The sequence below is a fragment of the Chelonia mydas genome, chromosome 10 (genome assembly GCF_015237465.2).
Source record: "Chelonia mydas isolate rCheMyd1 chromosome 10, rCheMyd1.pri.v2, whole genome shotgun sequence".
Lineage (NCBI taxonomy): Eukaryota > Metazoa > Chordata > Testudines > Cheloniidae > Chelonia > Chelonia mydas.
The window spans coordinates 30,564,800-30,591,192 of NC_051250.2; the positions used below are offsets into that span (position 1 = coordinate 30,564,800).

Below are 26,393 nucleotides of genomic sequence, written 5' to 3' on the forward strand. Positions count from 1 at the left end.
TTCATACTGGGGCTGATTGGAGAATGGCCGTCCTTTCCAAAGAAATATGCAGAAGGCATCTTCAGATGGAAAAAAGTGACATAAGCACCACTCAGATGTTGGAGATGTTGGGAGGAATGGGAATTTGAATAGTGGCCTTTGAGCCGAGACTCCATCTCACACAGCCCATCCCTGAGGGGCCGTGCAAATGAAAACCAAGAAGATACCACAGTGCAGGACAGCAAGTCGTTCTCTCTCTCTCACCCAACACCACAATGAACTCATTTGTGCTACGTAGTGGGACAGGGCAATTGCACAGCTGTCGGACTCAACCAAACACAGGGTTGGCACTAACTGCACGGTTCTAGCGCCCTACCAACTCTTTCTCTGCACAGTCAGTGCCTGCTGCTTCTGCCATTCATATTCTTAGGAGAGCATGAGCCCTAGAGCTTCTCTGATCTCACCTAACTAAATCATTCTGTCTCAGGACCACTCAGCACTTATGCCTCGAGGCATATGTCCATTTTCACACTCTTTTATTTGTCCATTTTCCCATCCGGTCCTTGGCACTTCCCAAACATCAATGCTTTATTTGCACCCACCTCTGGTGGGGATTATTATGAAATCATGTCTATTTTACAGCCGGAGAACTCAGACACAGGGATTAAATGACTTGCCGAGGATCACACAGAGTCATTAGCAGAGCTCAGCTGAGAATTGAGCCCACAGCAGCTGTGTCCCAAGCCAAAGCCTTCACCCACAAGGCCAGCCCCCTTTACTGCCACATGTACTTTCCCTCAAGCGTTTTCTCTGCCCCATTTAAACGGCACAAGACAGCGCTACATATTCCTGCCCTCATCACTGTGCTTTTGTCAACGTTGGACTGTGTTAGAGGTAACTAAAAGCAGCCTCCGGTTGTTTCTCTTCTGTGTTTCAGGTGTCCTGTGGCTTTCGGTCGTATCTGAAGTGTTGTACATCATGCTGTTAGTCGTTGGGTTCAGCCTCATGTGCCTAGAGCTCTTTCATTCGAGTAATGTGATAGATGGGCTCAAGCTAAATGCCTTTGCCGCAGTCTTCACTGTGCTGTCAGGTAAGGGACCTTTCCATTCCTCAGTCCGCCTGGGATATCCAACGAAGTGAGATTCTAAAACTTCGAAAGGTTGAAAACACAGGGCTGCCGGGCTCCTCTCGGCCATGTGTGGCTCGCCCAGTTTCATTAGAGCTTTGGGAAAAGGTCAGCACAGTAGTGCTGCCTACAGCCCCCTAGAACTAAAAATATCTGGCACTAAATCCAAAGTGACGGCATGCTCGTTAATCTTCCTACACCACCAAGACTGCCCTGATTATGCCATCTATGAACCTCCTCTCTCAGCATCACCCTCCTGGTCACCAAATAGAAAACGAGAAGGTGTGTTTTTGAAAATCCTTTTTTAATGTTCACGTTAAAAAACAGAGGACTAGAGTGTGCAGGAAAAAGGAAAGGGGTCTAGCTGATGCATTAGGAGAATTAAGAAGGAGAAGCATCCTAGGAGCCACAATGGGTGAAGAAAACTTGGTGTTACCAAAGGACAGCTCAGGAACAACTCCATGAACATGAATGGGGAAGTTTACACGTCTCAGATCTATTCTCTCAGGCTGGCTGCAGATTCCAGCAGACTAAACTGTGTTAGGCTTTGTCTACGCTGCAGCTGGGAGTGTGCATCCCAGCCCAGGTAGATTGATGCACACTAGCACTGTTTGTGCTGGCATGCTAAAAATAATAGCGTGGACATTGCAGCGCAAGCTGTGGCATGGGCTAGCCACCTGAGCTTGGACCCAAGGGGTCAGCCAGGCTTACACTCTGGCAGCTAAGCCGCACCAGTTCCTATGCTGCAATGGCCACACTGGTATTTTTAGTGTGCTAGCTTGAGCAGAGGTAGCATGAGTCTGTCTGCCCAGGCTGGGAGGCATGCTCCCAGCTGCAGTGTAGACAGAACCATTTTGTTCCCAACCATTCATTCTGGACCAGAGCGAAAGTGAGGGTCTGATGGCAGCATGTGAATGCTGCAGCTGGGGGTTCCTGGTATATCCCCAATGTGCTTTGCTTCCCTGCCAGCTCTCTGATTCCTGAACTTGCTGGAACCCTAAACTGTGACTCTTGCACTAGGACAGAATTTGATGGAGTATCTCAGAAGAGTGAGGATGGCCACATGCTCTTCAAACATAGCATCTGACCCTGTGTGTGATTCCCTCTCACACAGCCTGTACGTGTGGGGCCATGCAAATGAAAACCAAGAAGATATGAGTGCAGGACAGCAAGCCGTCCTCTCTCTCTTGCCAATGGCCACAATGAACTCAGCAGCACTCCAGTTTGTGCTAGGGAATTTCACAGCTGTTTCACTGTGAAGGGGGAGAATTACATTAACTTCCTTGTTGCTACTGTGATTGCAAAGAGAAAATTCCATCTTCTGGAATCCACCCTTTAAGCAAACCTGGCAGTGCACATATTTCTTTTCCCCCAGTGGCAGGGCTGGCTCCAGGCACCAGCTTTCCAAGCAGGTGCTTAGGGCAGCATTCAGTGTCCCATGGCAGCAACTCCGCCACACTTCCACCACGGCGGCTTTTGGGCGGCAGCTCTGCCACTCTTCCAGGCGTGGTGGTAATTCGGCGGCAACTGCTTGGGGCGGCAAAATTGGTAGAGCCGCCCCTGCGCTGTCAATTCCAAACCTCCATGCTATGTGTCTTTGGAACCCTCTCATTAATCTGCCCCAAGAGCAGGAAGTAGCCACTTGCCCCCACCCCCAACCCCAGGGGCTAGTAAAATACCATTTTTTTTTCCAAACAGCCAATCCAAGGCTTGCTTATCACCAATCCTCATTGACCAACTGCTCTGTAGCCACAACTCCTCTCCCTGTCTCTGTCCCCTCCCCAGATTCTCTATCTGCTGACAACTCTGCTGTGTTCACAGCAAGCATCCCCATAAAACAAAAGCATGCTATGTTATAAGAGAGACAACTTGTAGCAAGCAACGCGAGTTTTTAAATCTTATTGCTCAGTTGTACCAAAAGTTCACACTAGAAACATCAGGGGTGAGGTGTTCACCAGAGGCACTGGCTTTGGCACATTCCCACAAACTACCCAGGCAACCATAAGGTGGCTGCATAGAAACCTTTGCATGATTTTTGCTTTATTGGTGCATGCACAGTGCCATCCTTCCAGACTGCACATCTATGCAAGCGAAGAAGGGAACATGTTCTTAAATACCATTTACAATTTGGGTCTTATATCTCCAGAACCCTTGACTCAAATGACCCCAAATGTGGGTCATGAACCATACTCTGCACTACCACAAGGCATAGCAAATTTCAGCATAATCCATGCAAGCATGTGTGGATTTTAGAAACATCATCCTTTAAACAGGAAGGATAGAGGGACGATGTCAGGAAAGAGCTTTTCTACACAACCATCTGCAGGAGAGGAGGCTTTGAAAGGTGGGAAGTGCCCATTCGTCTCAGTGTGGTGTTCTCAGCTGAATGAGAATACCCTGTGGAGATGAATACAGCCTGGAACCATAGCTCTGAGATGTGTGACCTGCAACATTCATATCAGTGGGTATTCCCATCCTCCTTCTTGAGGCTTTAGAGATGTGATATGCATGAAATATACCCATTCTGTTTCCCATCCAAAGGGGCAGGACTTTCCCAAAGCCTGGGGGCAGAGAGAAGGCCCCAGGTCCTCCCAGAAAGGCAAGGCCCCCAAGACCCCAGCCCAGATTAAGGGAGTAGGGTCCAACCCCTGTACTCATGAACCCAGGAAGTTGAGTAGTAAATACCGCTGCCCAGCTGACCCAGAATCTGCATGGGGCATATCAAAAGCTTCTTCAGAGGAGAGTGAGAGGCTTTTCCCCATAACATCTTGGCGTCTGGGGAGGAGGAGGAGAGGCTGGCATGGCTGCGGCTGGCCTGCTCTGGGCAGGTGGAGGGGGGCTTGGGGCTTTGGCTGACCTGGGACTAGGGTTGCCACCTGTCTAATTGCACAAACCTGGACACCCTTGCCCCGCCCCTCCCCACACCTTCTCTAAGGCCACATCCCTGCCCTGCCCCTTCTCCGAGGCCCCGTCCCCTGCTTACTCCATCCCACTCCCCCACTTCATCGCTCGCTGTCCCTCCCACACTCACTTTCACTGGGCTGAGGCAGCTGGTTGAGTGCGGGCTCTGGGCTGGGACTGAGGAATTTAGAGTGTGGGAGGAGGCTCCAGGCTGAGCCTCAGGCAGGGGGTTGGGATGCAAGGTATGGACTCTGGGAGGGAGTTTTGGTGCGGGAGGGGGCTCAGGGCTGTGGCAGGAGGTTGGGGTGCAGGAGGGGGTGAGGGTGCAGGCTCTGGCTGGGCGGCGCTTACCTCAGGTGGCTCCCAGAAGCAACCAGCATGTCCGGCTCCTAGGCTCAAGGGCAGCCAAGTGGCTCTGTGCACTGCCCCTGCCTGCAGGCACTGCCCCCGCAGCTCCCATTGGCTGTGGTTCCTGGTCAATGGGAGCTGTGGAGTCAACACTTGGGGTGGGAGCAGCACATGGAGACCCCCTGGCTGCTCCCGTGCCTAGGGGCTGCAGGGACATACTGGCTGCTTCCAGGAACCACGCAGAGCCAGGGCAGGTAGGGAGCCTGCCTTAGCCCCGCTATGGCGCTGACTGGACTTTTAGCAGCCTATTAAAATTTCATGGATTGGTTTCAGTAGCCACCAGGAGATGGATTCTGATTCTGGGAAACTCCTGGCCAATCTAGGAGGGTTGGCAACCCTACCTGGGACTCCAGCCAAGGGCGGGGCGCGCGCTCAGTCCTCTGGCCAGCCTGGGCCTCCTCTGGCTGAGGGAGGGCCACTTGGGACTCGTGGCTCCAGCTGTGGGGGAGGGGCAGAGAGTCTTGGGGGGCCAAGGGTGGAAGGGGTGGAACTGGGAGCTAGCCTTCCCTAAAGTGGGGGCTCAACCCACTGCACATGTGGGTGATTATTCTGTTCTTTACTATAGTTTCAATTTTCCTGTTACTGAACTTAGGTTCCTGGACTGTAATTACCAGGATTGCCTCTGGAGCCTCTTTTAAAAACCTCCATTACCTATCTTCCTGTCATCTGGTATAGAGGCTGATTTAAGCAATAGGTTACATACTACAGTCAGTAGTTCTGCAATTTCATATCTGAATTCCTTCTAAACTCTTGGGAAAATACCATCTGGTTCTGATAACATATTACTGTTTAAATTTATCTATTTGTTTCAAAACCTCTTCTACTGACACCTCAATCTGGGACAGTTCCTTAGATTAGTCAACCCAAAAGAATGGCTCAGGTGTGGAAATCTCCCTCACAGCCTCAGTCCTGAAGACTGATGCAAAGAATTCATTTAGCTTCTCTGCAATGGGCTTGTCTTCCTTGAGTGCTCCTTAGCACCTTGATCATCCAGTGGCTCATTTTGAAGCAGGAAGCCTGCCAAACAATGTACTTAAATAATTTTTTGCTGTTAGTTTTTGTGCCTTTTGCTAGTTGCTCTTCAAATTTTTTTTTGGCCTGTTTAATTATACTTCTACACTTGAAGTACCAGAGTTTGTGCTCCATTCTATTTTCCTGAGTTAGAAGTCAAATCCTATTTTCAAAGGATGCCTTTTTGCCTCTAACCGCCTCTTTTACTCTGTTTTGCCATGGTGACATTTTTTGGTCCTCTTTTTTTTTTTTTTTTTTTTTTTTTTTTAAAAGTTGAGGTATACATTTAATTTGAGTCTCTATTGCAGTGTTTTAAAAAAGTTTCCATGCAGGTTGCAGGCATTTCACTCTTTTCACTTTGATTACATACCTCCCAAAACAAACAGCCACCCATGACTCACAAATTGTAGCCAATCTCCAACCACTCCTTTTGTTTTAGGTGGGGGTTTGTGATTAATTTATCCTTAGTTATGGTAACTGAAGGGTGGGTTCAAACCCATCAAGGGTGAGCTCAGATTCATCAGACTCACGGCGGTGTGTGATTCAGCCAATGGTTAGTCTCTCAGCTTAGTAGTCCAAGGCAACAGAAGGGAATTGGTTTCAGGGGGGATCTCCAGGCATCAAATGACGTCGAACTGGGATCCCTAACACTACCGTGCAGCCCATGGGGCACACCAAATTTCAAAGCAATCCAATTAACCATTTGGATTTTACAGCATTTACAAGAACCAAGCTTTAAAGCACATAAAATAGCGGGAATAGAAACCCTTTAATTTTTCTGCATTGGCCCATTCACTAAGTACAATTTCTTAAATATTGTTATCAATTTGGGTCACTCAAGGATTTAGTGTGTCCCATGGGTCCCTGGGTAAAGCTAAACAGACTGAGTCCATTTTGACCCACATCTCATCAATAGTTTGATCTTGAGCTTTGGGCTGCCCCCAACTTAAAGCACACACAGTGCTGAACTCGTATACTGTCAATCTGTAAGTATAGTTCAGTCAACTGTTCGAATGGTGCCATGGAAAAAAGACTATACATTCAACCCAAGTCTGGGTGTGGTCCCATTCCGACTGCCCCTAGGTGCAGCCCATAATGCCCAGACACCTCACTGTCTGTGAGAAAGAGTATTGGTGATGGAATGGCCTTTGCTTGTACTGTGATGGGCAGGTCACTTCACCATTGACTATGCCCTTGAATCCAGACCTGCGCCAGATCCAGGAAACAACCGAGTTCAGCCCCATTAAGGGGGTTGTGGCTGGACGTAATAATGGAATCAGGTTTCTGAAATGGATCCCCTCTTCTGCCAACATGCAGTTTAACAGCTGTGGATCACTGCCATCCCCACCTGTTAGTCTTGTTCTGTCTCTGCATCCCTTCCACACCTAAGGTGAGCTGCACCCAACTTGCACCTGTGGATTCTGGAGCCTCTATTAATTCAGTGTACGCTGGGTTTGCTAGGGCTACTCAGCTTCCAGTAAAAAGAAAGCTTGCCCCACACCTGGTGAAATTGATTGAAGGTAGCATGCTATCCTCAAGTCTCATCGCCCTTGAATCTGTGCCTTTTTGGGTCAAAATACAAGACCACCAAGAAACCCTGCAATTTAACTTTATTAACTCACTTCACTTCCCCATCATACTTGGCATCCCCTGCTTCTTGGTCCATGATCCAAATATCTCCTGGAAGATGCAAAAGGTATGGTTCGAGTCAGGCTACTGCCAGCAATGGTGTCTTGCAGAGTCAGGCAGCAAGGAATGAGAAACTAGCATGGAGAAGAAGATCACCACCTTCTGTGTCCAGCTAATTCAAGGAGTAACAGCTCACCAATCCCTGCAAAATATTGAGATTTTGCCTACATATTTGATTTTAAAAAAATGCTGATGTCCTACCCCTGCATAGGTCTTATGATTGCTCCATTGAACTTCAGCCAGGGGCCAAAATTCCATTGGATGGTTTTATCCCTTGTTGGAGCCAGAACTCCATGCCCTGTGGGAATACCTCAATGAGGACCTAGCAAAAAACTTTAACCATCCATCTACATCAACCACAGGGGCTCCAGTTCTGTTTGTCAAAAAGAATACAGCTCTTTCATAGAATATTAGGGTTGGAAGAGACCTCAGGAGGTCATCTAGTCCAATCCCCTGCTCAGAGCAGGACCAACACCAACTAAATCATCCCACCCAGGGCTTTGTCAAGCCGGGCCTTAAAAATCTCTAAGGATGGAGATTCCACCATCTCCCTAGGTAACCCAGTCCAGTGCTTCATCACCCTCCTAGTGAAATAGTGTTTCCTAATATACCCTTTGCATGTTTGTGTAGACTGTCGAGCCATGAACATTACCCTCCAGAATGAATGCCCTTTACCTTTGAACACTGAACTATTGGAGAGGGTGGGCTCTGCTCAAATATTCACCAAGCTTGATCTTTGTGGTGTTTACAGTCTAGTCTGTATTCCAGATGCCAGTGAGTGGAAGACAGCAATTCACAGCCAGTATGATCATTCTGAATACCTTGTTGTGCCCTTCAGTCTTTCCAATGCTCCAGCCACATTCTAGCACTTTGTGAATGACATCTTTAGAGATGTTCTGAAGCAGTTCGTAATGACCTATTTAGATGACATTGTCATCTTCTCAGAAATCCCAGCCCTTCATGGCCAACATGTGTGCTTGGTACTCGAGTGTCTTCAAGCAAATGACCTGTACAAAAAAACATGAGACTTTTATACTGCATGTAACTTTATGCAATTTGGAACTGTCTCTGTTAAGAGGAGGTTTTTTTTCCCCCACATATTGTGACGGGGCAAGGCCAGATGGCTATAGAAAAGTAGTGGGAGATAGATATATTAGCTCCAGGCTAAACAAATCCCTGGTACCAGGATAAGTTAAATGGCAGCTGCTCCAGGTCAATTAAGACACCTGGGGCCAATTAAGAACTTTCCAGAAAGCAGGGAGAACGCTAGGTTGATTGGGACACCTGAAGCCAATCAGGGACTGGCTGAAACTAGTTAAAAGCCTCCCAGTCGGCCAGGTGAGTGTGGATGTCAGGGCTGTGGGAGGAAGTTGTGCTGTTGGAGAGACTGAGCAGTACACACCATATCAGGCGCAAGGAAGGAGGCCCTGAGGTAAGGGGGAAGTGGGGGCTTCTGTGGGGAAGTAGCCCAGGGAATTGTACGTGTCATGTTTCTAAAAGGTCAGCTACCATAGCTGATACTATTAGGGTCTCTGGGCTGAAGCTTGGAGTAGGGGGTGGGCCTGGGCTCCTCCCTTTACCCACCCTGATTAATCACTGAAACTGGGAGACAGACTGTGCAAGGGAGGATAGCTTCTCCTCATCTCCCTCGCTGGCTTATGATAATGGCTCAGACTGTGACCCTTGTCTCTAGAGAGAGAGGTTATGTGGAGGGTCACAGTGAACCTCTGAGGCTAACAAAATCTGCCAGGAAATGTGGGACCAACAGAGACAAGGACAGAGCTTTATCACAATATATATAAATTTCATGTTATGATCAGTCAGTCTCAAATACTGCACATGGTACACTGCATTTGCATCCTTTTACTAATGAATTCCTTCCTGCCCCAAAAGCAGTCCTCTACTTTCTAGTCAGTCCTCACACTACATATCATCCTTTATTTGCTTTTGAGCTGTTGATGCTCACCTATGGTGGCCCCACAATTCCAGTCTCCACTGACCACTTGCTAAACTTTCAAACACCTTCATGCTTTCTCCCATGCTTGGGAGAGTCTCCTTGTGAACATACACCAAGCTATTTCCATTAGCTATCTTCAGATCCCTCCTCAAAATTCTCCTTTGCGGCGATGCCTCCAAAAACCTGGACAATGGTTGGGCTGCTGGTGTGCAGAGACCACTGCCTACCATGCTGACTAATATTGTCTCATTACCTACTTGTGCTCCCCATCGGTCTATAGTCATCTGTCTCATCTTATACTTAAATTGTAAGGCCCTTGGGGGCAAGGACTGTCTTTTTGCTCTGTTTGTACAGCACCTAGCACAATAGAGTCCTGGTCCATGACTAGCACTCCTAGGTCAGTGGCTCTCAACCTTTCCAGACTACTGTACCCTTTTCAGGAGTCTGATTTGTCTTGTGTACCCCCAAATTTCACCTCACTTAAAAACTTGCTTACAAGAGTCATAGCAGACTATTACTGAAAAACTGCTTACTTTTATTTTTACCATAATTATAAAATCAATTGAAATACAAATATGGTAATAGAGAGTAGTATAAGCAAGTCATTGTCTATATGAAATTTTAGGTTTGTACTGAGTTCGCTAGTGCTGTTGATGTAGCACATTGTAAAACTAGGCAAATATCTAGATGAGCTGATGTGCCCCCTGGAAGACCTCTGTGTACCCCTAGGGGTATATGTACCCCTGGTTGAGAACCACTGATCTAGGTGATATAGTAATAAATATAATAAACAAGAACAACTTCTCACAAGGGACACTTGGGGCTGGATGTTTATGATTCTTGGAAACATCACCTTGTATGAGCAACCAATGGAAGCATTCAGCTTCTGCTTGGTACCTGAATAGCACAACCAGAGAGAACCTGGCTTACAGTAGCAAGGTTGATGGTAACATTAATGTGTTGGCAAGCTCTTCAAAGGGTTTCCTTTGTACCATCAGCACTCCTGCACCGTTCAAACTGTGTTGTAAAATAACAAAACTGAATGGCTCCCTTCCTCTGCCCACAATGTGCTGCCTTTTCTGCAGTGGTGCAGGGTGCACTAAGAGGGTTATTTTGCAGGAGCTTTCAGCATCTGCTGGAGTTGGCGAAGCTCCTTCAGGAAGGACAGAAAAGATCGGGAAAAATGTTCTTATTGCAATTCCTGCTTTCCAGGTCTCTTGGGGATGGTGGCTCATATGATGTACACCCAAGTTTTCCAAGTGACAGTCAGCCTTGGACCAGAAGATTGGAGACCACATTCATGGGACTATGGCTGGTCCTTCTGGTACGTGTCTCCTTCATTTAGTATCTTCTCACTCTTAAATTGTCTGATTATGGATATCAGCGCAGGGGTTACAAACATGGTCTTAAATCTCCAGGAAATTGTATGTGCATTTCCAAGTGCAAAAACACTCACAGTTGATCATGGACATTGGATGTACAATAACTGGGATTGCATTGGCTAGTTATAATTGCAAATAAAAATTATATCTCTTGCAAGTCAATTGCAGCCACAATTACCACCACTGAGAGCAGTTCCATTAAGTGTATACATTTGAATTAGGTGCCATAACATTTCTGAAATGTTGGTCTCCTGAATTTAGGCTCAATTGTGCCTTACAGGGCAATTTTCTATAGAAGCGGCAATGCCCCTATGTGGCAGTGCAAGGCATAGTGTCTTTGGATCTCACAATAGCACCCGGGGGAGTTTCTTGGAAGGTTTGAGGCAAATCAGACAAAAGTGTTTTGGAGAGAATTTAATGTACTGTGGGGGGGGGGGGGGGGTGCGGTGGCGGCAGCTTTGGAAAGATTCCCAAATGTATTTTGCTCATGAAAAAAATAATGGCTTGGCCTAGAAGCCCCCTAATATGTTTTATCCTACCCTTTAGGAGAACTGGCACATTTGACTAGTACAGGAGAATTTGGGGAGCTAGGAATATTTTGATCACAGGCAGTTTTCACAACTTTCAACAGCTTGCATTGTCCTGTGTAGCCTGTGGAAGGGGTTTCCTTTATAATTTATTACATTTTAATTTTTTTTATTACTGAGTAATATTTTAATTCTACTCCCCAAATCAGGCAGGTGTGGATGCAATAATCCCTGCATACACCAAGGCAGAGGATTAGTGACCCTTCCACCCACACATACATCCCAAGGCAGGTGATTAACAACCCTCCAGGACCAGAGGCAGGATGTTCTTAGCCCCTTGCACCTCAATACAGTTGATTAGCCCCCTCCACATTGTGAGGCAAGGGATTAGCCCTCCCCCCTCTTCCAAATCCCACATTCCAATGCAAGGGATTTTTAGCCCCCCACTCCCACTTCTGGGATCCCACAGCCCCCCCACAATTGTTATCCCCCACAATCCCTCCTGTGTTCCAATGCAAGGAACTATTAGCCTCCCTCACCCCTTTTCAAAGGGTTATCAGGAGGCTATTGTGGCCCCCACCCTGGTTTCAGAGCTCACCTACACCAGTTAACATTGTTAGCTACAAATTGGATGTACAGGGGCCAGCTAGTTGTGAGTGTCAGTTCAGTGATTAGCAGGAAGCAGCCTGACAGCCGTGAGGGAGAGGCTGAAGGTGCCATGGCCCAGGTCATGGTCACTGGGCATTCCCAAACCTTCACACGTTTAAAGTAAAATCAAACTTTCAGGTTCCTAGTTGTCGATTTGTGTTATAGCTACAGCCTCCTGCCAAGCTTCCCTGAGTGACTGAGAGACAGTCTCATGCTTAACAACATTTTTATCTCCCATCATAGGGCCACCAAGCACTTTAGAAACATCTAATCAGTCCCAGTGCCCCCTGGAGAGGGGTGCACATCAATATTTTTATTCTGTAGTTTGGGAAACTAAGGCCAGAGCCTAAGTGGCTTCCCAAAGGCCATGCAACAAGCCAGTATCACCACTGAGAAAAGAGCCCAGTGTATCAGACTCTCAGGTCCTTGCTCTGACCATAAAACCATGTTCCTGCCTTCCAGATTAGCAATTATGTCTGTTAAACAGACCAGACCACTATATCTGCCTCTAGCAGTGGCCCACATGTAATGCTTTAGAGGGTGAAATGAAATATACTCCACATGGCCTTCAGGCCAGTTGTGAGGTGTTGTAAGTAGGGGAAAGTTCCTTGATCCCTCTGGGGATCAGATGATGCCCTGAAGTATGATTACCTCTGTCAGAAACAAATTATATATATAGGATATTTATAGCTTCCTTTTAAATCCAGTTCTAGTGTTTGAGTCTGGCCTATACAGCAGGAAGGCCTACACCCCACTGAAGTAGTACAGGAGAGGAAGGGACATCTTGTGGCTGGGATTTAGAGGGTGGGGTTCAGTTCCTGACTATGTCACAAGCTTTGTATGACATTAGTAAAATTGCATATAGTTTCTCATTTGATTCAGTCCCCTTTCTGTAAAATGGGGGGAATAATACTGCCCTCTCTCAAATGGGAGCGATGTGAAGTGCTCAGATAGTATAGCAATGGGGATGTATAGGTAACTAGACTAATTGCAACCAGTGTTATGGAGGTGCAGGTCATGGCGGCATAGTTAATATTGAGTGGAGTTTTGCACTTAAAGCAGGAATTGGAATTCAACTTCCTAGTTGTATTTAAAAATCAGTTTAATCTAGGACCATACATACTCAAGTATGGTTAATTTATTACATTGCTGCAGGGAAAAATTAAGGTTGTTTGGGTGTCAACTGCACATTTCCAGGTCTTATCCTGTCTGGATTTCTTTTAAATGCAACTTTAACTCAGAATTTCCAACATTTTTCAGGTGTTGATTTCATGAAAAATTTAAAGATCTTCAGGCATAGCTCCCACAGCTACATTGCAATAAAAAACCCATGTACCAAATCTCAGAACCCAGGTCAGCTGACTCAGGCTCCTAGGGCTGGGCTGTGGGAGCTAGAAAGAGCTGCAGAGACACTTGGGCTCAGGCTGGGCTCTGAGACCCTGTGCAGGAGTGGGTGGGTCTACACTGCAATTTTATTGCCCCACAACCCAAGTCAGTGAGCATGAGACAACTGACCCAGGCTGTCTGCATTGCAGGTCCTTTAGTGCAGTGTAGACATACCCAGAGAAACCTACCTCCTGCTACCCTATAGCTCAGTGTAGGAGAGCCCAGTTCAAATTCTACTCCCACATTAGGCAGAGGGAGCCAAACTGGGGTCTCCCACAGCCCAGGTAAGGTCCCTAATCACTGAACGATAAGGTGGGCATCACCTCTTCCTACTGCTGTTTTGTGAATAGCACTGAAGTCCCAAAAATACAAATAAAAACCTGACAAACCATTCAATGAATTCATATCACATTCATGAATAGTTTTAGGTCAACTGAAACTGCATTTTAGGGGAATAAACTAGTCATTTGAAAAATTTCATCCCACTCAACTGTGGCATCCATGTTACCAGACAGGACTTCTCATTGCCAAGGATAAGAATCGCAGCCCAAGTTATCCTGCTTTGCATTATGGAGATCGGGCCGCAATTAGAGCTGAATGAATAATCGCGGTTTTTAGTTCAGGGGCCAAAATGAAAAAAAACAAACCCACACCTATTTCAGGTTAAACAAAACATTGTTTTATCTGAAGTGAAATTTTTGGATTTTCAGTGTGTTAACCCTACACCAAAATGTAATTAACTTTTTTAAAAAATCCAGCTAAAATTCTTAATGTCATTTCAAATTAAAGTCAAAACATTCTGAAAATGTTTTGAATATTCTTTATTCAGCTGAATCTATTGACCCAAACTTGTGAATAGTTTTGTTTGACCAAAAATATATATTTTTTTTGGTGAAGCTGTTGGCTGAACCAAGTAGTCTAGCTCTAGTCAGAGTTCTTGAAGTAAAATGAGTCAAATCTGTTGTAGCCATGTTGGTCCCAGGATGTTAGAGACAAGTTGGGTGAGATATCATTTATTGGACCAACTGCTGTTGGTGAAAGACCAGCTTTTGAGCTTACAGAGATCTTCTTACATCTTTGTTACTGCACCCACCTTCTCTTTAATATGTTGGTCATTCTTGACCACACTCCATTTACATGTGTCTCTTGCCTCCAGAAACCCGAGGTGGGCTGCTGTCTTAACCCCGTTCTGTCTGCTGGTTTTTCTTTCCACAGTCTGGCGTGGGGTTCTTTCACCTGCTGCATGGCTGCCTCAGTCACTACATTGAACTCTTACACTAAGACTGTAATTGAGTTCAGACACAAGCGCAAAATCTTTGAGCAGGGCTTTCGAGAGGAGCAGACCTTCCTAGACCAGGAGGCAATCAAGTACTTCAGAGAAAGGTCAGTGCAGTCAGTCTCTGGGTCAGTGGAGGTTTTTGTGGATTCTACTGCTAGCCTCAAAGTCTGGGATCTCACCCACCTCAGTAGATCTAGGTGGAGTCTGAGATACTTGGAGAAGAACCATGTTAAAGAGAAGCCCATAGGATTCTTCTTTACTAGTGTTTTTTCTTCAATGTTGTGAAGTCCCCCTGCATGCCACTTCTTATATACTCATTAAAGGTAGACTGGCAAGCTCCCAATGGCATGTGTCTGATTTGCAGGCGATGTTGCAAATGGAAGCAAAGACTTGTCTCCTAGTGTGTGCAGCCTGAAAGTCTTACACCAATGCTCAGTGTTTGGTGAAAATGATATTTTCCCTTTGCCTAAAGGAAGCTGCCCCTGCTCTGGGAGCATCTACTTGCAAAAAGCAATTCAGAATCTAGGCAGTACAGATGCTTCTCTGGAAATGGGCTCAGTCCTGCTGGAATGAGGTGAAAATGCTTGGGATTCAATGACATGATTGGCTTCAATTTGAAAATGTGTTCTCCATTGCAACAGACAGACATTGTGCTCTGACCCAGTGTCTGAAATGTGCAGCTTTTGGGAGTAGGGACAACTGCATACTCCACCAGCCTCTCCCCCTGGAACACATCAGACCCCTACATTATTCCACATCCTCCCTGAGACACACACTTACCACCAGTCACCCTCAGCTATGCATGTGCACACAGAACCGGTCCTCCTTGCCTTGTACACACACCTCACCTATCAACCCCACCACTTGTGGGCACAACCCACCTGCCATTGACACACCCCTGCCACATGCACACCTCCTCCTAAGAAGGATGAAGTCATCCCCCCTCCTTCCCCAGCATGTGCACCAATCACTCAGTCTCAAACACATGAGCACCCACAACAAATACTTTATTCCCTTGCTGCCTGCATCCACTGCTCATCTCCCAGCCTCCACACTCCATGCTCACATATCCACAACTCACCTGGCCCCACCACACACACAGCTCACCTTCCCCTGCATACTAACACACACCCTGTCCTCCTCCACATATACACAAGCCACCTATCCCCCTCCTACACACACTCGTCTTTACCCATAAATATATGCACTGATCCCCCTCCGCTAGTGGGCCTGCTGCCTGTCCCTTCGACACACTGCTCATCCACATTACCTCACCCATCTATAAACCACACTCCCATGCTCTGCAGCCTTCCTTGCATACACCCACTGCTCCTCCTAGCCATACCCCACACATCCTACTTACTGCCTACAAATCACATCCCCCTCCACACACCACCACCCATCCTCCCCACCCCCACTACCCATCTCCCTCCACACACAACCACCCACAGCCCATTCTTGCAAGCACTCACAGCCCATTCTCTTCCAATAATACACACATCTCCCCACAAACACACGCCAGCCTGCCATTCTGCTACATATGCTAACCATCCCCTGCCATCCTCTCCACACACTTGCCCCACAAACCACCCATCTCACACATTCACATGCCACCCAACCCCCTTACAAACACACCAACCATACTGCCCCCTCACATCACCCAACACAAGCTTCCCATATTCCCTCCCCACACTGCTCATCCTGGCCACAAATCACATCTGCCTACATGTACATGCACTGCCCATCACCCCCACCCAGACATTCCCTCCCCCCCCACACACCGTACTCCCACACACCCTACCCATCCCTTACATACCAAGCATCCCCCTCAACACACATCCCACAACCCTCCACAAAAAACTCACCCCATGCACACACACCACCCATCCCCATATCATACCCACTACCATATACACACACACACCTGTCAATCCTCTACACTCCAAATACACACCATCCACACACAACCTGCCCCCCAAACAAGTATCTTTCCCCACTCACATATGTACACTGCCTATTCTCCATATACATGCCACTCATCAGCTTAGGCACATAGCACCTGTTCCCCTACACCCACTGACCACTGCACACCATCCGACTGCCTTGCAAACACCACACAAATACCACACTCCCCCACACATCACCCTTCTTCCAACATACACACTGGTCATTTCCCCTCCCAAACACTGCCCTTCTTCCCCACACAAACCACCCATCCCATTCCAACATACCACCCGACCTCACTGCCTAGCCTCTCCTCCAGACACACTCCACTCATATGCCATATGCATACTTCCCTCACCCTTGACACCTCCCACCATCCCCACATATCACCCCCCAAAAAACACACAAGCCACTCCTACTCCACACACTCATAGCACCCATTTTGCCCACAGTGCATTCCTCCTCACACACTGCCCATCCCCCTGCATGCACATCCCACACATCACCCTTCACACATGTGCTGCCCATTCCTCTGTTTGCACCCCCTCATGTCACCCCTTCACACTGCCCAGCTCCACCCACAAGTTTCCATTCCACCCTCATACCCATTGCCTGTCCCCTAGATGCGTAGTGCTCATTCCCCTCCACACACCCCCACCTCTCTTCCCCAGTGTCCATCCCTCTGTATGCAGACTGCCTACCACCTTACACACAACTCCCTACACACAGCTCATCCTCCCCACACAAACACCTATCTCACCCACACACAAAGGTCATGCCCCTTCACTCACAGCCCACCTTCTCACATGCACACACAGCCCACCCTACCAATCCTCCACACACATGCTGCTTATCCCCTGGCGTGCACACTACCTATCTTGCCCCCCCCCCCGGCAAACACTGCCCCTTCCCTCACACATGCATGTTTGCCCCACACACTACCCCATCCTCCTCACACATTCATTGCCTGCCCCACCCCCATTGTCTATCCCACACACAACCCAGTCCTCCCAAACTCATCCATTGCCCATCCTCCTTCCGCCCATTTCCTCCCACATACCCTCACCAACATGTATTTTCACTTTCACACCCATCTTCCCCACACATCTCCCTGCACAAACAGATATTACCCCCCAAACCACCCATTTCCCCACCAATACACCGCACATCCTGTGGAGACAGACATCCCTTGCCCCTGCTTCCCAGCATATCGGCATTGCCCACCTCCCCTGCACACAGGCCAGCCATCATCCCCCTTGCAAACCATCCACATCCCCTACTGTCCTACTTCGCTCAACCCCATTGCAAACACAACCCATCTCCTCCCCACACAGAGCCCATCCTTCTCCCACACTGAAGCTGCCCATCCCCTTGCATGCTCATCATTCATTCCTCACAGATCACCCCCATTCCTCACCACAAACACACAGTGCCCATCTCCTGCCACACACTATTCAGGCAGACACATGCACTGCCCCTCCCTCCTTCCAGTCCATTGCCCATCTCCCCATACACTCACAGCCCCTCCCTTGTCATGCTTGTGGCAGATGAAAAATCAAAGGAATTCATGTGCCAGTGTATCAGCTCCCCACATAGATCAGCAGCAGGGTTTAATCTAGATACACAGCACAGACTGCTACCTCTTGAGTTAAAAGAGTAACCACATGAGATGGCAGCAGAAGTAGGTTGTGATCATTCATAGGTCAGCTGCTATAGAGAATGCTGACTCACACCAAACAGTATCAGGAGAGCTAAGTGACCAACCGCCAGCTAGCAAGGAGCATCCCCAACCAGGTAGCAACACTGAGCAGACTTGAGTAGCTGCTTTCATTAGCAACCTATAGACCTGCCTTGGTCACCTGGCTGGACTGTGGATTGGCTGGACACTTAAAACTTGCAGCTAATTTCTTCCAATGACTCATGAGGCTCAGCACACTCAAACAGTTGGTTACATATGTGAGAATTTCCATTTTACGTACAGCATGGACAAGCACACAGATTTGGCAGACTTTCTGAAAAGCAGGGTGGCTCAGTGGCCAAGATGGAAGTCTGTCATCTGGGAAAGCTAGACTCTAGTCCCAGCTCTGCTAGAAGTGACCTTAACACATCTGTATTCTATCTGAAATTGCAGGAATACCTGCCTTCCCCCTCAGGTAGGGCAAAAGGCCTTGCTCAAAACAAAAGCAGCCTAGAAATATTGATGTCAGTCAGTGAAGGAGATGAGATGTGAACTAATCTCCAGATTCCCTGCTCAGTGTACCTTTCATTAGCTTAAAAGGTATCTGGAGGGGGAAGCTAACAAACAGGCAGCTCAGCAAGGCATGGGAGCACACGTTTGGAAGTGGTGCACCTTCCCATAGGTGAAAAGATATTGATGGCAGAGAGCAGGAGGGGAATGAGCCATTTTTGTCCTGGCTGGAGGCATGGTTCTTTCCAAATGCTGGAGATGCCTCAGCAGGGCCAGGCAGCATGCTTAATACAGATGGACTGTTCAGAGATTTTTGGCAGCAAACCTATGACAACTTCTACTCAGCCAGTATAAATGGTGATTTTTTGAGGCTTATAAATTGGCCACATTTAGTTTTATTAGAACAGTAAAAGGCCCCTCTGACATCAATTTGCAAGACAATTTACAAGCTCCAAAAGGTGCTAGCTCTTTTTAAAAAAGTCATTAAAAAGTTAATTTTGTCAAATTAAATTTTGGTGAGTCTTCCCAGAAAAATTCACCCTGAGGTAGAGAGCAAGAATGGAACATTTTTGCCTGAACTGTTAAAGTGTGGCAGAATTATAAGTGATTAAAAATGGGATTATAATAGGAAGTATTAAGCAATTTTATATAGCATCACTACCAGTCCTTCCTGCATGATAAACAGACCAAGTGAGTTGTATAGCAGACTAACAATTCTAACCCTTGCATGTTTTGATGGTGCTTTTTATCCCATTTGTAGCAGAACATTAGCAATATTGAACTTTCCTTAATGCTCAAAGTTCCAGGGTCGCTGTTTCTCCCTCTCCAAAATCCAAGATGCTTCTTGTTTGTGGAAGAAAGCAATAGTCTACTTAATCTTTTAAAAAGATTGAATGAGTGGGACATCTCTTGGTGTGGGGAACCCCTAGCTGTAGGTATTGCTCTCCAATCAAAAGTTCACTGGACTGGGAATGTGGGTTTGAGTGGTCTTTCAGGGGGCACTCTGGAGGAAGAGCATGAATGTGTGTGTGACTACATCAGAACTGCTGAATACATCACACCATGTGCTTGAAACAGACATTCTACTTCTAGGCCTCCTCCTTACATACAGGGCATACTCCCAGAAACAGTCTGTTGGTGTTTTATAATGGCAAAGGTGTTCATGAAACCATGTAGCTATCTCTCATTTAATAGCCTCATTCTCCCCTATATGGGATGACTTCTTTAGGGGAGAAGATTGTTTCTCTAGCCAGAGCACACTGGCCATGTGGCTATATGCCCAGCTCGGTACAGGCTATTCAGATCTTCCTGCCTGGGAAGATCAGAATCTGGATGAAGATTTGTTCCTTGGTTTTTGACAGGGGTCTTTCATCTCATCATGCTTTGGATTGTACAGTATTATGAAGACATTAGGAGACAAAACACACCAACTGAGACCACTCCATTGTCAAGCCACACCCCCAAGTACTTCCACACTGCACGCAAGCCCTACACACACACCACACTCCTGTTCCACACCCACACAGACCAGACCACACCCCACACATGCCTTGCAAACCCAGCCCCACCTGCCACATACACACCCCTACATGGCCAGACACACCCACATTATACACATGCCCTGCAGACTCAGCTGTCCCCCTCCACACACACCAAACCCTCCCATACCACATATGTACCCACTACACACACCACTCTACACACTCTCCAGACCCAGACAACCCCCTTCACACACCCCACCATGCTCACCCCAAACACTGCCCAACCCCTATGCATCCTCCAGACCCAAACTACCTCTTCCATGTACAAATGTCCCACCTTACACCCAAACAGCTCATACTCCCTCCAGAATTAGACAATTCCTCTTCTCACATATACCTCACCACACCCCAGACACTCCTGCATCTCATATAAAAAACAGAATGCTAGATGTGTAGGGCCGGAAGGCACCTAGAGAGGTCATCTAGTCAAGTCCCCTATGCTGAGGCAGGACCAAGTAAATCTAGAGCGTTCCTGACAGGTGTTTGTCTAACCAGCTTTTAAAAGCCTCCAGTGACAAGGATTTCACAACCTTCCTTGGAAGCCTATTCCAGAGTTTAGCTGCCTTTACTGTGTTGGTATTTTCAATCCCTAACTAGAAAGCTTTTCCTAACTGTATGCAATGCTCACACAAGCACTCACATCCCCTTTCTAGCACATACACATCCTCCACACACACACTTACCCTGCCACAAGCACTCCTTATACAGGTGTTGGGATAATTACAATCTTCATGTAACTTTTACCATTAAGTTATATGTACTCTGAGCCTCAATGTCGTCTTAATTTCCTTTATTTTAAAGTATTAAATTCATGTGGATACTGAATGAGAAACTCAGAGAATGTAACCATGTAATATTTCTAATGACCTGAAGATACACAGTAATCTGGTAATTTAGTGCCAGATTCACCAGTATGCTCTGGATAATTTCTGCCAGTCAGGAGCAATGCAAAGCAGCCAACATGTACTGGCTAGTTACCTTTGGTTTACAGATGCTTTGTATCACCAGAAGATCACAAATCAGTCAGTATACACCCCTTTCCTCACACCTCCTCTAGCCCATACCCTCATCTGTGCACATACACACATAAAATTCTCCCTCCCTCCTGCACCCTCTACATTCCTCTGCACCCTCCTCCTGTCAAATTCCTGTTTACTCCTGCATCCCCCCTCCATTCCTTTATGCACACATTCACCAAATTATCCATTCCTCCTGTTTCCTCAAATTCCCTGCATGCATGTGTGCATACAGTTTTTCCCACCTATCCCCACATTCCCCACACAGGTACATATGAACACATGTGTACACCTCTTAATTTCTCTCCCGCCACTCCTTTTCTGTTGAGCGGACCTAGTGCAATGAAGTGAAAAATAATGAGTAAGGGTCATTTTCCCATTTTTCTGCATAATGGATGTTGATCTTTCACAGATGCTGAAAAATAAAGATAGCATCCATTTTGAAAGAGCAATTATTTGTAGAATTCTCTATTTTGCAAATAGTTGGGTAAATGGATTTTTTTAGGTTTTCCAATTCTGAACAATTAAAGTTTTATATCAGACACTTGACTTTCAGCAAACCAAAAAGAAAAAATAAAGTTTGTTTTGGGTCAAATTAAGTTTTGACAAAAATAAAAAAATCCAATTAACAATTTAATCTTTTTAATGTTTTCATTAAGCTAAAGGAAATTTTGAAACAGTCATTTAAAAAAATCAAAATGTTTCATTTTGAAATGTTAGAACAAACATTTAGTTTTCTGGGGGGCCAGGGGAGTGTTTGGTTTGGGTATTTTAGGTGCTTTTCCCTGACCAAAACAATTAAGTGAAAATGACAAATTTGCAAAACGTTTTGGTGTCATCAAATCTGTTATTCATTGAAAAAGTTTAATGTGAAAAATTGTGCCCAGCTCTAATTGCTATATTTTTTTAGCCCCTGCTGAAGACAAAACTGTCAGTTATGAATAATAAAGGCAAAATCACTATTAACTTTGCACGTTTTAAGTGTTATTTCATTACTGAGATCTCTGGGGGGGGCGTGCGGGAGGAGAGTCTGACAGTTGAGTGCTAAGTTTCTTAAGGGACCTATTTTCTAATTAGTTTTAACTCAAACTAATAAACAGATTTACTAGCACATGATCAGAAAACTCATTTTATATGCACAGCATTTACTCTTTGCATTTATGGAGGATGTGTCTATTTTTCATGGTTGCATCCCTGCTCTAAGTACAAAACTCAACTCAGCCATAACTATGAAGCAGGGCCAGTGCTTCCATAATAACAGTTCTGGAAGCCTTAGCCAAATTGTTTGTCCTTAGGCTGTGCCTGCAAAGCTTTTTAGACACCTTGGAACAAACACTAAGGGGGAGATTTTCAACAGCACAAATAGGAGTTAGGCCAAACTGACCTTGGTACTTTTGAAAATCTCCCCCAATGCTCCCAAAACTGAAATGACAGGACTGTGAGAAAGCCTAAAGCAAATTAAATTAGGAGCTACTCAGAATTCTAAAGATTAGGTGTTACTGCAAAGTCTAGTGTCCCAGGTGCTCCCAGATTTTATAAATAGGAGGGTCACAAGGAAGTAAAGGGCATAAAATGTTGAGCTCAAGCCAACAGTGTCAAAGCAGAAGAACTTTCTAAGCAATGGCTTCTAAGCAAAGCAAATTCTCCCTGCATAAAGCATGATGCCTCTTGGGAGTGAAGGCTCTAGGAATGTTCAGACTGGAACAGCTAATTGAGTATTTTACCTTATGCTGTTCTAGGGGGGTGTGCAACTCGGAGGAGTCCAGCAGTCGAGAGAACTATTCCATTAACTTTATAATCCAGCCTGATTATATTACCAGATATTATGAAAACTATTTCCTAGTCTGTCTGTACCATACACAGATTCACAGCATCTCTCTGCTCTGGTCTTTCCTCTTTCTAAATACCAATAAACGATTCCCACTATCCCCTTGTCATGGGGTCATCCCCTGAGTCTTTTCAGGACTTAATCATAGACCACAGTCACGCCAGGTTTCCTTCATCAGCACCATGTTTTACTGTATTCTTTCAGCAGGCCACAGCCTATAGTGTTATATGTATTTACATTGCACAGGTAGTTTCCCCATTTGCTTCTAGGGACAGGCACCATACTAACAGCAACCAGTGCTGGCTACCTCTGCCTTGCTTCAGGCTCCCTCCTCTTTAGCGCATCTTTCATGTCAATTTATATAATCCCACCTGCTGGGATTGCTTCCCCATCAATTAGCCTTTCAGCTGTAGTTCTACTCAGTTAATTGACACCCTGTCAACTACCTGTCTTCCAATTAATATATACGCGTGGGTATTAAAGTGACAGGGTGATGAGTTAGCTTCTTATTCAGCACACCCTGTTACAATCCTTCATAATAGACATCCTCTCCTGTAAAAGCAGTTACAGGGCTGTGTTTTTATTGTGACTATTACAATGTAACTAAGCCTGTCATGAAGTGTTGGTTCTCATGCTGTGGGTAACAGAAGGGTGGGGTCTTTAATAGAAATTGAAGTCTGCTCATTGGTTTGCAAAAAGCTCAGAACCCACTGGACTGTCCTTGGCAGACCACATTCTAGCACTGGTTAGAATGTCATTGGTTTAGAGTTTGGAAAGGGCCTTCATAACACATCATTTTCATTTTTTTTAGATGTATTCTATATGATTTGTATTGACACAATCCTCCTACTGGGCAGAAAAGGGACATGTTGTGTCTACATGCTCTCTTATATGTCAATGTGTTATTTGTCAAATGTGTCCAGTTAAGGTGACAAAGTTGAGCCACAGTAACCTACATATCCTGCAAAAAAGATACAGGACCAGACACTCAGCTCGTGTAGATCAGTATAGCTTCACTGACTTTAATGGCGTTACTGCCATTTACACGAGCTGAGAGTCTGGCCTAGAAGCTCCTCAAGATTTAATAAAGCAATAAACAGTGGGTTTTCTCATTTATATTCATGCACACTCTCAGACAGTGGATTTAGCTTCCTTGTGGGTCTCTTTAGGAACCCAACTGAGGAGGCAGGCCAAGTCAGTGCATCATCCTCCAGTAACCCCAGCCCCTACCCCCCCTTTCCTAGCTACAACTCCACCCACTTTCTAGGCTGTTCTAGCTAACTCCAGGCCCTCCACTGGAGCCTAGCGTGTAGGTGGCTGCATTACTATGACCTTTCCCTCAGCCAGTACAACTTGGGCCTAAATATACTGCAAACCAGTGTCTTACTTTGCTTTAAATCTCATTAAGTAAAATATGGCCCTGGTGACAAACAATGTGCTTTGTCACTTCCCCTCTAAGTGTGAATAGGGTGTGTGTGTGATTTTTATAAATTTGCTGAGGTGCTAGTTGGATTTTTTTTTAAATTTGAAACCTAAAAAACAGATTTGCTAATTTGATAAGTGTTATAGCAACTATTAGAATGCAATTTGCTAGGATAACACCTTCTTGTTGAGTCAAGGGGGCATTTGCTTATGAGTTTAATGCTTTTCACGTCAATTTTTATCTTGGACAGTATTTCTCAAATCAGGACACTTGGTTATTCTTAGCCAAAGAATATATTCATATATTCTCTGATTCCAAGGCCATTTGGGACCATTGTGATCATCATCTAGTCTGACCTCCTTTGTAACACAGGCCAGACAACTACACCCAAAATAATGCTGAGAGCAGATCTTTAAAAAAACCCAAAACATCCAATCTTGATTTTAAATTGGTCAGAGAACCCACAACCACTGGAACAATTTACCAAGGGTTGAGAATTGTTCTCACTGCCAAAAAATTTACACCTTATTTCCAGTCTGAATTTGTCTAGCTTCAACTTCCAGCCATTGGATCATGTTATTCCTTTCTCTGGTAGATTGAAGAGCTAATCATCAAATGTGTGTTCTCCATGCAGGTATTTAGAGACTGTAATCAAGTCATTCCTTAATCATCTCTTTGATAAGGTAAAGAGACAGAGCAACTTTCAATTGGGGAAGTTTTCTAGCCTGTGTGATGCAGAAGGTCAGAGTAGATGATTATAATGGCCCTCCTGGCCTTAAACATCTATGACTTTTCCTGTGGCTCAAGTTTCTTATTTCTAAAATATGCCTCGCATGACACTTTGCATTACCTGAAGCTTTCCCAGCTGTAGCTGTCAAATCACCTGAGAAATGGTATCATGCAGGACTTGACCCATTTTACAGACAGACTATGCATATAGATTAATACATTTTTCCTGAGGCACTGATGTAGTGGATAACTTTAAGCAATTAAATTTGAAATGTTTAGTGTTAAGTTATCTGTAAAATTGGGATAAGGAAAGTGGGGGTTCTAGTTTTTCCCCATTCTCCTCATACACCCAAATGACTGAACAGTTTTGCTCAAAACTTCCAAAAAGAAAGAAAAAACTCACCTTCTGGCAGAGACCAGTGACGCCTTGTCTACACTACACAGGGGAAATTCAATCTAGGCTACGCAATTTGAGTTACGTGAATCGTGTAACTCAAATGGATGTAGCTTAGACCCACTTACCATGGGGTCCACACTACACAATGTTGACAGGAAACACTCTCCCATTGACGCCCCCCCTTACTCTTGTCCATCCAGTGGAGTACAGAGTTAATGGGAGAGCAATCTGCAGTTGATTTAGTGAGTCTTCACTAGACCCACTAAATCAACCGCCAATGCATCAATTGCCACTCATCCATCCCCCGGTAAGTATAGACAAGCCCTGAGTAAAAGAGGATGTTAATAAATTGGGGAGGGTTCAGGGAAGAGCCACAAGAATGATTAAAGGACTAGAAAACTTGTGTTTAGTGTGTGATGGGTCTCACTCACCACTGCGGCACCTCCTGCCAGCTGTCATGGGAATTAGCTCTGCTCACCAGAGCACCCTCCTCTGGTGGTGCCTCAGCCCATCACTTTTGTTCCAGGACCAACACCACACCCAGGACTGCAGCATCCTCTTCAGTGACATTACCTGTCATGCCACGCTTTGTGTCCCCCCCTTCCAGAGCACCTGCAATCTCTGTCCCATCACTACTTCAGTGGCAATTGTAGTCCATTGTCCTGGGGCTGCTTCCCATGCGGCTCCAACACCCTCTTCTGCCCCTACCTCAGGGCCTCAGCCTGCAGGCCCTAGCAGCCAGTCAGGAGCTCTCTTTAGCTCCCCCAGTCCCTGGTTGCAGCACTGCTCTGTCCCAAGTGCTGATACCCCTTCCTTCTGCTAGGAGCCTGGTCTTCTCCCATCAAGCTCTAGTCAGCTACTAAACTCTGCTCTGCCATGCAGCCCTTCTTATATGAGCCTGCCGGGCCATGATTGGCTACTTCTCTCAGCCTCTTTCTAATTGGCTGCCTCCAGCACAGTCTCCCTAGGGCTGCTTTTAACCCCTTTTCTGCCAGTGGGGGGCAGCTGCCCCATCACACAGTGATAGACTCATG

At 46.0% G+C, this 26,393-nt stretch overlaps 1 protein-coding gene and 1 long non-coding RNA gene across 5 annotated transcripts in view; one reads left to right on the forward strand and one right to left on the reverse strand.

Annotated features, from left to right (window-relative positions):
- Positions 1-26,393, forward strand: part of GSG1L (GSG1 like) — a 118,885-nt gene that overhangs the window by 57,683 nt on the left and 34,809 nt on the right. For 3 of the 4 annotated variants that reach the window (XM_037911179.2, XM_043524280.1, XM_043524282.1), the window contains exons 3-5: positions 917-1,069; positions 10,284-10,395; positions 14,230-14,397. In XM_037911179.2, the coding sequence (XP_037767107.2) occupies positions 917-1,069; positions 10,284-10,395; positions 14,230-14,397 (433 nt within the window). The remainder of the gene's footprint in view (positions 1-916; positions 1,070-10,283; positions 10,396-14,229; positions 14,398-26,393) is intronic. The other variant, XM_043524281.1, reaches the window with a different exon arrangement.
- On the reverse strand, positions 6,076-26,219 carry LOC122462099. The gene is made up of 3 exons (XR_006284452.1): positions 25,791-26,219; positions 7,790-8,121; positions 6,076-7,256 (listed from the first exon to the last, which is right to left on the reverse strand). It is a non-coding gene; the product is annotated as an uncharacterized LOC122462099 (long non-coding RNA).